Source organism: Pogona vitticeps, chromosome 1 (assembly GCF_051106095.1).
Source record: "Pogona vitticeps strain Pit_001003342236 chromosome 1, PviZW2.1, whole genome shotgun sequence".
Lineage (NCBI taxonomy): Eukaryota > Metazoa > Chordata > Lepidosauria > Squamata > Agamidae > Pogona > Pogona vitticeps.
In genome coordinates, this window is record NC_135783.1 from 208838583 (window position 1) to 208851766 (window position 13184).

At 42.9% G+C, this 13184-nt stretch overlaps 1 protein-coding gene across 6 annotated transcripts in view; it reads left to right on the forward strand.

Annotated features, from left to right (window-relative positions):
• KCNH7 (potassium voltage-gated channel subfamily H member 7) overlaps positions 1–13184 on the forward strand; it is a 376531-nt gene that overhangs the window by 317591 nt on the left and 45756 nt on the right. For all 6 annotated transcript variants that reach the window (XM_072982177.2, XM_072982182.2, XM_072982194.2 and 3 more), the window contains one exon: positions 1398–1597. In XM_072982177.2, coding sequence (XP_072838278.2) covers positions 1398–1597 — 200 coding nt within the window. The remainder of the gene's footprint in view (positions 1–1397; positions 1598–13184) is intronic.

Below are 13184 nucleotides of genomic sequence, written 5' to 3' on the forward strand. Positions count from 1 at the left end.
CCCAGCCTGCCGCTCTCCAGGTAGGACTGGGTTACATTTCCCACCACACGCCATCGGCACCAGGTTGGGAAAGGTTGTTCTAAAAGGTGGATAGAAGTTACTTGAACGTACCGTCTCTGCCCTTAAGGTACTTCTCAGTGTAACAAATACGAGTTGTGACCGTTTGAATACAGTTTGAAGCTGCCGTATAAAGCTGGTCTCTCCAGCTATTTTAACTACCCTGACTGGCAGTGTCTACACTAATATAATCTATGGCAGTATTGTCATCATGGAGTGGTAATTAAAAAGAGTCTTCCCCAGCCTTACTTGGAGGTGTCAAAAATCAAACTCAGGACCTTCTGCACACAAAACTTGTGATTTGGCACTAAGCTACAACCTTTCTTATGCCTACCTGCCTCTTCCCCATGCCTCACCAATTTCAGTGACAGAGGCTTAAGCAATCATTCCTCTACTGACTTGCCTTTTTAGTAGTTCTCCTGTTGGATATTTCCCCCCCCCCAAAAAAAGTGCTCCATCCTCTTTGTGTCAACAGCTGTCCCATCAATCAATGAAATATTCTGCCAGCATGTTGTTGTCACCTGTTGCCTTGCTCTGGGAACAGAACCTAGCCAACACTGGGTTGAGTTATCACAGCAGAGTAGCCAAGGCATGATGCCAGAGAGGGAGGACAACATACTGTGGCACTGCAAGGCTCTTCCTTGGCCTAACTCTGCACAGGAATGGGGTGTTGCATGGCGGTATTGAAGGCCATGTCTGCCTGATATCTGTAGGGCAGTTCAAGCAACACACAGCCACCTGGATCTGCACAAAACTCGGCATGCGATTGCACAGTTCTCGAAATCGACAGAATTGTCCTGCTTGCTTTAGGCAGACTGCCGCTCATAACTACATAAGAATTTGGACACTGCTATAGCTACAATTTCCTTTGGGACTGGAATGCTTGGCCTGATTCAGACAACCCGTTGCCTCTGCATGATTAAGTGTAGAAAAGCAGGGCTCTGCTGCCAGGCGAGGAATCCAACTGGGAAGGCACAGAACTGTCGGGGCAGGCAATGGTGCCTCCAGAATGGAAGGGGAACAGATAACCAGGGCTGTTTGTTCATACATGGCAGCCGTTTTTCTGTGTTGATGGAGATCATTTGTGCACCTCCTGTGCACAGGCACTCATGCGTACAGCTGTCACCTCTGCATAATCCTGAGACTTCTTCAAAATGCAGGTCACAAATCTTTCATCCAGTTGGGAATGTTAGCTCTCCCCACCCCACCTCCTTCTGCCTTGAAGATCAAGAGATAATAAAACCGAACTGGGGTTGCACAGTTAATCTACTTTTATGTGTGAGCCAAGTACCATGATGTTATCTAACCCTGTGTTGGTTTCCTTGTCTTGTCTTCTCCAGCCTTAATGTATGCAAGCATATTTGGAAATGTGTCTGCAATAATCCAGAGACTGTATTCAGGGACAGCACGATATCACATGCAGATGCTGCGCGTCAAAGAATTTATCCGCTTTCATCAAATTCCCAACCCTCTGAGGCAGCGCCTTGAGGAGTATTTCCAGCACGCCTGGACATATACCAATGGCATTGACATGAACATGGTAGGTAAATCTGGTTTTTTTGGAACTGTATATCCATCGATAGCTAGACAGACAGATAGAATGATTGATGGGCCCTGACATCCAAAGAAGAAACCTATGTGACTTTGGATGGCTTTGGTGATCTACATTCACATTCTGGTTCAGTTTTCTGGCTCACCTTCATGCCATTATGCATTTCTGTGTAATGTTGTACCATGTTAATTCATTCATTCTTTAATTAATCGGTGCAACATGGCAGAAAGCGAATATATCCCACTCTCTTTTGGGGAAGCACAGTGTTTTTGTAATTTGGAGATGGTTTTGTACGAGTTAGAATGTATCATTTTTAGTGCAGAGTTTTCAAGGTTCCTTTTTTTTTAATCTTAATAAAGGCGGCTTCAAAGCATGCTTGGCACAGGTCACATGAACAATTAATTAAGCTGTTCTCCACAAAACATTTACAACACCTTCATTGCTGAAAGGAAGATGGGTGGTATCATATTATGGGCACTAAGAGCCCGAATGTATTTAAGTGAATGGTGGAGAGGACTTTTTCAGTAGCCATTTCCATAGACCAAAGTTCACCATATACACAGTTGCGTGGCTCTACCAGTGATGTTCTAGGCTGAAAAAGGCTGTACATGAAGCAGAAGCACCAAGAGAAGGGAGGCTGCTGGACCCTCTTCCTTCCTGCTTTGTGTTGAATCCAAACTAAGCATAAAACCAGCTGCTGGTATCCCACTGAACAGCAGGGAAGAGAAGGAGGCCAGGATCCTGTAGAGTCAAACCACTCATAGAATGACCAGAACACAAGCAGTTTGTCTATTCGCTGCTTGGGGAAAAAAGTATTTAGGACATCACTGTGCAAGGATGAGCCAAATAGTAATCCTAGTAAGGGCAAGTCTTGTGCAGGCAGGGGATTGTGTGCTACTCCACCAGTAGAGTGACATGCCCCACTAATGCCCCATAGGAGACTGACTACAGTACTCATGTTTATACTTGCAGGGGAAGAAGCAGCTGTCTTGGGGCTGTCTTTAGCAAATTAGCAGGTGTACACATGCATTGTTAAAGACAAACCATGGGAAGAGGTAAATGACCCCTGAGGCTCTTCTGCTGCCTTCAGGGCTGCTCTTCAGTGAAAGCAAACATACCAACAAAAGCAAAGTACGCTGCTTATATACTGCCTCACAGTGCGCAAAGCACTCTCTGGGCAGCTTACCATTTAATTATGCAGGCTACACACTGCCCCACAAACACCAGTGAGCTGGGTGCTCAATGTACCAACCTTGGAAGGATGGAAAGTTGAGTCAGTCTCAAACCAGCTTCCGGAGCCCAAGATCAAACTCAGGTTGTGAGCAGAGTCTTAATTTCAGTACTGCAGTTTAACCACTGAGCCACAATGCTCCTTCCTTTATCAGAGGAAGTTGGCCTTGCAAATGACTTTAAAATAGTAGGATTTCAATCCACACTAGCCTCATCTTAAAACCTTTTCCGGAAACAGCTGGATCTCTTCACTATCATTCCCATAGCACTTTGCTTGACATCTGTCTGGGCCAGCATTAAGATTTACGGGACTAAAGGTTTTAATCCTAAGATTTTAATATTAAGATCCTAGAATTTTAGTACTATGGGACCTAATATGCCTTATTTTCATGTAGATATGAGTATATACATATAAATGGCTGGTTTTCAAGGAAATGCACAGCTACTGGTATTCTCCCAAGGGAGCCGTGGACCTGGGTTTCATGAAATCAAAGCCCTCTATAAAGCAAACAGCTTCTTTTGAAACTTACATGAACTTTGGTCATGGTGTGCTGGGGTCCCATGGGGTGCACTGAAATCCTTGGAGCTACCAAAAAGTAGTCTTCCAGATTCCACCCCATATATCTATGCTGGTATACAGGGCTGATGTTTTTTGGGAATTTCCATAGGCAACCTTCAGTCTCGAGAGACCATGGTAACATGCTCTGTATCGAGAAGTGTCCTCTCCAGAGCATGAAGCCTGGGTAAAGTAGTATGGAGGATAGGCTGTTACCCAAGCAGCAAATCCCCCCTCTCCACGTTGCTGAAATGGTCCAATGGAAATGCAAGAGCCAATACAACTGGTTCCAGCAACGTCGCAGGAATTGGCAGAACGACACGAACTGCCTTCGGGACTCCAGCTCCGGATTTTGCCTCTAGGTTAACTCCTGAAGCCTTTTCCATGAGTGGATATAGCCACAAGACAGTGGAGGTTTGAAATTGGAGTTTTCCTTTTCTTAAATGGGCTGCCTTCCATGGCTGATAAGCCCCACCTACCCGGTCTGCTCTCTAATAGTGCGGAAGTATGCTCCGACCCTTAAAACTTTCCTGCCTCCTAGGTGTATGCAATGCTAATTGGCTTTCCTATTTACCATATTAGGGTTAGAGATAGAGTCAGAGAATTTGAGGATTTCTGGCACACCCTCATTTAAGGAGGGAAAACCCCACCTCTTAGGCCATGCGGTGGTAGTGGTGGGAACAAAAGAAATCCCAGCAAAAACAAACTCCTCAGCAAAATGTCCATGCAGGAAAACCTGGTCTTCAGCCTCAGCTCAGCCTCCTAAGGAAAAGGGCTTGGGAATTTAAACCATCTTGTACTGGCATGGCATTGGCAGGAAAATGGGAGGTTATTTCTAAAGACAATACTGTATTCATAGTAGTAAGAATTGAAAGGCAATCTTTCCCTCAGAAACGCCAGTTCTCTGTCCAAATACAGCCTAAATTCAAGATTCTTGGCACTAGCTTTTATAATTTTAGAGCAAGCTCGGAAAAGTCAATTGATCAGCTAGGTAGATCCTGGGAGATGTAGTTTTACAAGTATCTTTTCTGTGCTCTGCTTCAGACGCTGAGCGTATAGAACCCATGGAATCTCACACACACAAGTCTAAAATCAAGCCAGTAGAGTATGTATGGTGTTCCCAGTGAAGATAATAAAACTAGTGGAGGCATCCATACCAAGGCTAAGAGCACAGGGAACTGCTTCCTCACCCTGGACTAGCAGAAAGCCTTCATGATTTCAGGCAAGGTTTTGTTCCCTGCCCTACCTAGATACATCAGAAAGCAGACCTGTGAAGCATGTGCCCTACCACTAAATTGTGGCCCTTAATATCCTCGTCTGGATCTTCAGTAGTATTCACTCCCTTGGCTTTGTCCTCAGTGCCCTTCTTTTAACAGGATTCAAGCGGCATCAATAATTCAAAACTAAAAATAAAAGAGTAATTCCCAGTGTTTGGCAAAAATTTGTGAATTCAACGACTCAAAAGCTTGGGTCAAGGTTAGGGTGAAGACAAAAACACTCTGTAGGATAGTTTCAGGAAGGCAGTCTCACATAGTGCTTTGTGTCAGCCATTTCCTTGCTCTCTAGTAAATAGGCTATTCATGGAAAGTGTATCTGTCGGTAGAACTAACTGTCGGAAGCTTATATAGGAGGTGCATGAGCTGAGGTTATGTCCAGGTGATCATTCCTGTAGAGTAAACGGAGCTGCTCCCCTCCTTCATCTGTTGTGGCCCTAGCACCCAGTTGTTGGCACAAATACAGTGAAGTGGGAGGAGGGCACCTTATTATTTGCTAGATTTTCCTACTCCATAGCTGCAATTTTAATGGCTCCTCCTGGTATTGTGAAATTTAAAGGAGATGGAATTGACTTGTTCAAAGCCAGTGAAATGTACCAGGTAGAGTGTCAGAATGGAACTTAGGAGGCCTGAGTTCTAATCCCCGCCCACACATGGAAAATACTTGGGGGTGTTGCAATGGCAAACATTTCCCGAACATCTTGCAGACCTCTGAAACCCTGTTAGGGTCATCATAAATCAACTGTGACTTGACAACACAGAACAACAGTTCAGAGCAGCCTGATTCTGTTCAGAGTTAATTTCACACCAAAGGGAAAACAGTAGACTTTTTGCTATGTTTTGAAAGGACTATATGAGCATGTAGGTGGCCATCAACTCATCCTGCCACATGTTCAGGGCTGGCCTTCCCTTTAGGCAGAATGAGGCAGCTGCCTCCAGCAACAGATATTAAGGTACATGGAATTCATAGAGCTGTGTGTGCCATGTGTCTTGTTCTGTACCCCATAAGCTACGCCGTTGTCTTCAGGTGCAACAGAGGGCAGTGTCCAAGAGAATATATATATTTCAGCTGCCACTCCGGTCAGCTTTGGTGGATGAAAGGGTGGGGGCAGAGAGAAAAGGAGGCCCAGTCTTACCATTTCCCTCAGGAGGCAGAATGTTTGGGGATGACCTTGTGCATGCCTTAAGAATTTTTAAAAAATCCTGTCCTCTGAACCTCCAAGCTCAGTCCTTACACCTATCAGTGGTGTGCTTTCTTTTGGGGGAAAGCCTGGCACATGTGGGTACAGCAGAGATAGCTTATGCTGTAGAAGCAATAGAGTGGGTCCTCCTTTCCCCTTAACCTTAGTGCCATAGACCTGGGAATCTGGCACGCACCTTCCCTTGTGTTCTGCCAGGGTTCATCAGGATTCAGAGAAGGCTTGGTCCTTCTCTTGCTGGCATTGTTCCCTTGATTCTCTTTCTCCTTGTTACAAAGGATTCCTCAGTGTTTGGTAATTATGCTGTTTCCCCCATCCAGGGATCTTCTTTATATACATACTCCCAATCTCCAAAAAGCTTGTCTGCCTCAAGGAAATAAGCTTTCTCCTCAAGTCTTTCCACTGCATCTCCCTAAGTTTCTTTCTCCTCCTCCTTTTCTCTCTCTCTCCTGCAATTTCTAGACTATCCCTCTTAATTTGTCCCCATTCCCCTGCTATCCCTTCCTTTGCTTCTTCCTTCCTGGGCTCTTCCCCTGACCCGTCTGTACCTTTTACAGTGGACCCTCTACTTACAGAATTAATCCGTACTGGAACGGTGGCTGCAAGTCGAAAAGTCTGTAGGTCGAATCTCCATTGACCTACAATGCATTGAAAATCAATGAATCCCATAACTGGCAGTTTTTATTCTATTTTTGTTCCATTTTGGTTTTTTTTCTGGTCTGTACGTCGATTCTCTGGCTGCAAGTCGAATCTAAATTTTGCGGCCAGAGAAGTCTGTAACTCGAAAAGTCTGTAAGTCGAGCCATCTGTAAGTTGAGGGTCCACTGTAGATTTTTCATTTCCCTGGTGAATTTTTTTTTCTCTCCGCTAGGGGCTGTTAGTCTGATCCTTGGCTTTTCTCCTTTCCCTGGGGTCCCAGGTTATTCTGGGTAATCACAATTAAACATGATTTTGCCCAGGTCCACTGTAGAGCTATATGTTTAAAATTCTGGGGGTCCCGGTAGAAGATGAGATGGCCACCAACAGGGGCCTCGGTGCCACTGTCTTCCCCTCCTCACATTAGCTTCAGGCAATCTCCTTCCTAAAGTTGTGCTGTTTGTGTTAGCATAACTGGGCAAGAGGATTTGAGCCACAGGCTATTCAGCTCAGGAAGATGATGGATTTCTTCCTTCATATTTAATGACTGAGTCCACAGTGGCAGAATTACTGCTAGTGCATTAATACAAAAAAGGAGATAAGGGTGTCGTAGAAGTCTCAGTTTTGAATTGTGCTATCAGCACTAACCCTGCTAGATCCCTGTCAGTTTGTAGGTCCAGGGAGCACAAGAGTCAGGATGGTCCTTAGGATTCATCAGTTGACCAACGTCCCAGACGAGTAAGACTGGCCCTTATGAAAAGTCTTCTGTCAGGAACAGACCTGACTGAGTTCTGCATCTATGGGGACTGGTATGTTTAGAGGTGCTATTTTAGAGGGCAGATCTCAAGAATAATGACGCTGGTGCTCAAGCTTTCACAACCCAGGCAAAGTGTCTCAGCTTGAATAAATTTCAATCAAAACTCTTACAATAATATCAGATAAAGCTCTCAGCACACTGCCTAAGGTGGTGTGACTTGATCTGCTTAGTTCAGGAGACTTTAAGTGGCAGAAGTGCCTTAACAAAGGGCCTAGACATCATTCTTGAGCAGCGCTTTCCTGTCCACCTTCTCAGAAGTAAGCCCAACTGCATTCAGTGGGTATATTGCTAGAAAAAAAACGAGTATTGGATTGCAGCCTAAATGGTGTGATATCTAGTTGTATAATATTTCTGCTTTTTGCCAGCAGCTCTAAAGAACTGGATGTTGTTCAGTGAAACAAGATCTGATGCGTTAGCAATATTGAATGTGGTGTTATTTCATATCCATAGCTATCTACCCTGTTTCCCCGAAAATAAGACCTAAGCTAAAAATAAGTCCTTGTATGATTTTTCAGGATGCTCATAATATAAGCCCTACCGCCAAAATAAGCCCTAGTTAAGTGAAACCCCACCCTCCACCATTGTTCAGCATTGTTCGGCCACCAGAAGAAGATGACATGACTGTAAAATAAAACATCCCCTGAAAATAAGCCCCAATGTGTTTTTTTGGAGCAAAAATGAATACAAGACCCTGTCTTATTTTCAGGGAAACATGGTATGCTGGGATGTCAGCTAGACACTCCCCTATCCAAATCAATGAGTATGAGATAATGTGAAGTATATACACTTTAAATTCAGTACAAAACAGTGCATACAATTAAGTGGATCATTTTGCAATAATTTATCTCTGATGCTTTCATGAAATTCAGTCCATTAGGTTGGAGAACACGAACCAAACAAATAAGCACCAAAATAGAGAGGGAAATACATGTAGAAGATAGATACATGTCTTACTTCTAGGTTGAAATGCCAACTGTCTTTTGTATGCTGTACTTATGAAAGATTTATCTCTTTCTTGTCTGCTTCATTCCTTAATACATGGAATAACACCACCCACTGGTAAGAGCAGGAGGTATTTATATACAATTTAATTCCAATGTTTTTAACAAATGAGTATCTGTGTTCTGTTGAGTTTAAACTTATTTTTAATGCATTCTGTTTTAAGTTGTAAATTTTTGTGCATGATGACATGATAGGGCCAAAATAAATATCAACGGGCAAAATCAGAGATGGGGCAAAAGGAAAAAGGAAAAAAGGGGCAACTGCACTGAGATTATTTAAACCAAAAGCTTTTCTGCAAGCACCGTGTCTGTTCACCATGGTTTCTCCCCACGGCTCCAGTCACTCATGAACGCCCCCAAAAGGTCCTGCGCATATAGTCAGCTGCTCTGTAGAAACACTGTTGGTGGATAAACGTTGTCATGCCTATTGATCTGTGCTTTCATCTGTATTGGTGCTTTATTTTTATTTTTATTTTTATTTTCTACATCATCTGCATGCTAACAGGAAGGAGCACTGAGAGTTTTTTTCCCTAGGTTCTGGAACATGTGCCTGTTTGATGGAGACCTACGTGCTTTTTAAGTTGCTTGACATTGCATGGTGGTTCATCATAAGAACCCTCTCATCTGATTTGCAGGCAGGTCACCTGCTGACACAATCAAGTGAATTGTTACTAAAGAGCACAAGATGTCTTTGGCTAGTTTTAATTCTGCACAATCAGATATTTAAGTCCAAAGCCAAAAAAAAAAAAAAAAAAAAAGATTTCCTGCTGGGAAAAACAAATGCATTCATTATTTAGTTATAGTCATTCCTTATAATTATTTTTTAATGGGTGAGTGTTCATATACAGGGAGAAAGGAGTAATTTCTCATGTAAGGAGAAACAAAGTAATCAAGATAAACACAACTGCTTTCATGAGAGGAAAACTTTAAGATATGGTTTTATGGGGGTTTTTTTTAAAGAAAAAGTTAAAGTCCTTCCATGTCTAGTTAAAAGGGACATGGTGGCACTGCGGGTTAAACCGCAGAAGCGTTGTGTGCTGCAAGGTCGGAAGACCAGAAGTTGTAAGATCAAATCCATGCGACAGAGTGAGCTCCTGTTGCTTGTCGCAGCTCCTGCCAACCTAGCAGTTTGAAGGCATGTAAAAATGCAAGTAGATAAACAGGTACCACCACAGTGGGAAGGTAACGGCGTTCTGTGTCTAGTTGTGCTGACTACATGACCACGGAAACTGTCTATGGACAAACACTGGCTCTACGGTTTGGAGACAGGGATGAGCACCACCCCCTAGAGTCAGACACAACTGGACTAAATGTCAAGGGGAATCTTTACTTTTACCTATTTCTATTTAAATAAATAATACATGAAAGAAAACTTACATTCTAGTAGTGAGATATTCTCAGGGTCTAATTCACTTGTTCATTTCTTTCTACTCCCCCCCCCCTTTGTTTTGTTGTTCATCCTCAACATGTAATATGTTGGTAATCTGAGATACTGACATATTATGTACAAGGTTTAGATCAACTGGATTCGAGATCTGCTGCCATTGGGATCCAAATCCTGACACCAAATGTACGCAGATTTTAATTTTATCCATACAGTATGCCCTAGAAAGGGTGAAACTGTGGAAAGACTGCTTCCTGTGACCAACAGTTTCCAGATTCAGTACTCAGCAACCACAGGTGCTTAAAACATGGGGCTGTCATCTGTCGTTGAAGAGTTGCTGAAGAGAGCAGGAATCAAGCATCCCCCTCTCCTGGGTGGATTGTCACCTTGTGGAGCTGCCATGACCCCCCTGTCTTTTCCTCTCTCCTTGGCTTGTTCCTTTCCCACATTGCTTAGCTCTTCCAGTCTCAGCTCAACTGCAGGTGTGCCTAGTACCAAGGCTAGAAGCTATGCAGTTAGGGTGGCCATCCGCACATCACCCAAAAGAGGACTTGTTTCACCAAACAAAGGGACAAAAGGATGGCATAGATCAAGTCATCTGTGTAGCTACTCAGTCAGCTCTTTGGGTACTGAATATTCCAGAGTCCTCATCTCTCTCTCACCTTATTGTTAATTTCCATAAATTGGTCTTGGACTGAACCATAGTTAGAGAAGACAATGTGAAACTGGAGGACTGTATCCATCCATCCAGAGCTTGGAAAGAATATATTACAAGCAATCACGTTACCGTAACATGTTACAGGGAAAGGGGTTGATGAAGGTACATTGACAATAACAGATAGTAAGTTGATTTGCTGTGTTATTTAATTTATTTATTTAAAATATTTTACCCCACCTTTTTCCTTAAAAAGACCAATAATAGCATATTACCAGCCAACAGTAATACGATGCTACTTAAAAAAAAAAGTTTTGCCTCTTCATACCCTTCAAACAGAGCACTGTCGTATATAAGTCAACTCTGTAGTGGCCCTACAGGCACTGTCTCTAGAAGGAGAGGGGAGGTGTAGAGGATATGGAGGGACCAGCAGGCAGGGAGTAAAGGTGGGTTCAGAACTTCCTCATTCCTTGGAATCCTGGCTTCTATGATATAGAAGCCAGATTATACGGGTGACAAACAAATGAAGCAGAACATTTCATCTTCCACCTTCCTCAGTTGCTTTGGTAAAAGTATGACTTTTTAAATTTTAATTTTAAAAATTACAGTTCAAACGCCTCCTTCTAATCTTCTGCCAGGCCCCCAGATTAAAATGGCTGTGCCCCTTCCCACCCTTCATTTCTGGTTCTGTACTTCTCTTTCTTTCTCCTTGTCCAGTCAGTTCTGTGCCCGCTGGGCTGCATGGTACTCCCTGCTGAAGGATTAGATGTTCAGAGCTTGCTCTTTGGATCATGCATGCACCTTCTTTCCTAGCTTGTACCTCCATGCATTCCCCTACATCAAAAGGAAAAAGCTACATAACACCTATACACAACGATATAGTCGGGACAGGATCTGAACAAATGGGTCAATCAATTACGTTTTAAAATGCTGACTCGATGCCATTTTTTCAGTCATTTTGCCTCTGTGTGTGTGTGTGTGTATGCGTGCGTGTGTGCGTGTCTGTGCGCGCAAAGCGAAGCCCAGAGCAGTAGGCTCATTTTCCCCCCTCATATACATCCAGGCACAATACTTTAAACAGTCTTAAACAAAAAGGTGTAAGCTTAATTCTACAAACAAATGCCAAAGTTTACTTAATTCACATTAGCTCTGAAACAGCCCTTATAACGATGATATATTCCCTGGAATATATAGTTGCCCGGTAATGGCTGATATTGTAGGCCAAAAATAGATGCTAAAGATAGCCCATAAATTACAGCTGAAAGCATATTAACATCACAGAAAGGTAACTGAAGCGGTATTTTGGGATTTGTAAGCTCAAATTTCAAAGGAATCCCAGTATTAAATCCCTCAAACCAATTGCCAAACAAAGCAAACTGATAGTTGTTGTGGGTCTTTCGGGCTCTTTGGCCGTGTTCTGAAGGTTGTTCTTCCTAACGTTTCGCCAGTCTCTGTGGCCGGCATCTTCAGAGGACAGCATTCTGTGCCGGCCACAGAGGCTGGTGAAATGTTAGGAAGAACAACCTTCAGAACATGGCCAAAGAGCCCAAAAAAACCCACAACAACCATTAGATCCCAGCCGTGAAAGTCTTCGCGAATACAAAACAAACTGATTTGGATAATCCCAAAGATGAGAGAAATTTGTGCTACAACACTCAAGTCCCTTGCATTAATTAAACATGTCTCTCTTTTGGCTGTCTCTAGTGGGCAAAGCAAGTGGCTAGTAAATTCTATCTCATTTGATTAGCAATCAAAATTCTGCGACATGGAAAAGTAACCTGTGGGTGATCACAGTAGGTGATTATGGAAGACAAAAGAAAACAGATGCTTAAGAATAATGGTTTAAACAGTTAGCTTTCAATTCTAATGGTTTAGTAGTATATACTAACCCAAAAGTGAACTGCTCCATCACATGGATCTTGTTTATATCAGTTTCCATCAAAGCTGGACAAGAATAAGACATGTATTTCTTCTCAAGTTTCCAGTTTCCACTTTAGTTGCAAAGAATGATAGGTTGTGGAAACACATAATGAAGCAGGAAACAAAATAAAATAAAATGATGAAAAAATAGTGAGGTTTGAAATCAAATCCAGTGAGTGAGGCCTCAACAAAGACCACATGGAGAAACCCAAATGAGGGACATCTGATTAGGGTGATTGAAATAATGCAACATGGAAACACTGGAGATACTGAACAATTCGAATTTTGCCTAGTTGTGATATTTCTTGCTAAATATTAGAAACAGAATGGCATTGCTGAGGTGACTAGCTAGTAATAACATGGAGAAGCATAGGATTTATTCTGTATTAAAAGGAAGAACTGACAATCATGCTGAATTTCACAGGTAAGCAAAACAATAAACCATCACTACACTCAAACATACTAGCCAAGGTTGCAATCCAGTGGATCCTTATCTGGGTGTAAGCCCCATTGAACACAGGAGATATCGTTCCAGAAATGCATGGATGGGTTGGGTTGAAAAACACTGTTAATGTCCCAGTTTAAACCAGTAGAACTTACTCAAAGGTAATAAGTTTATTATCTTGGTATAAGTACATCATAGCAATTGTTGTGGAGGATCAACTTTTTAAGGGTCACATTCTTCTTTCTGCTTCTCAGACTCCATACCAGAATTCGTCTTTCCATATGGATAACGAGTCAGGAGGAGAGGCTGAGGAGCCTGACGCTGAGAGAGGCCTGGAAGGAAAAGACACGAAACCAGGCCTTCTCGGCGGTGGCTCCTCGCCTCTGGAACAACCTCCCTTCAGAGATTTGTGCGGCCCCTACACTGGGAATCTTTAAAACCCAATTAAAAACATGGTT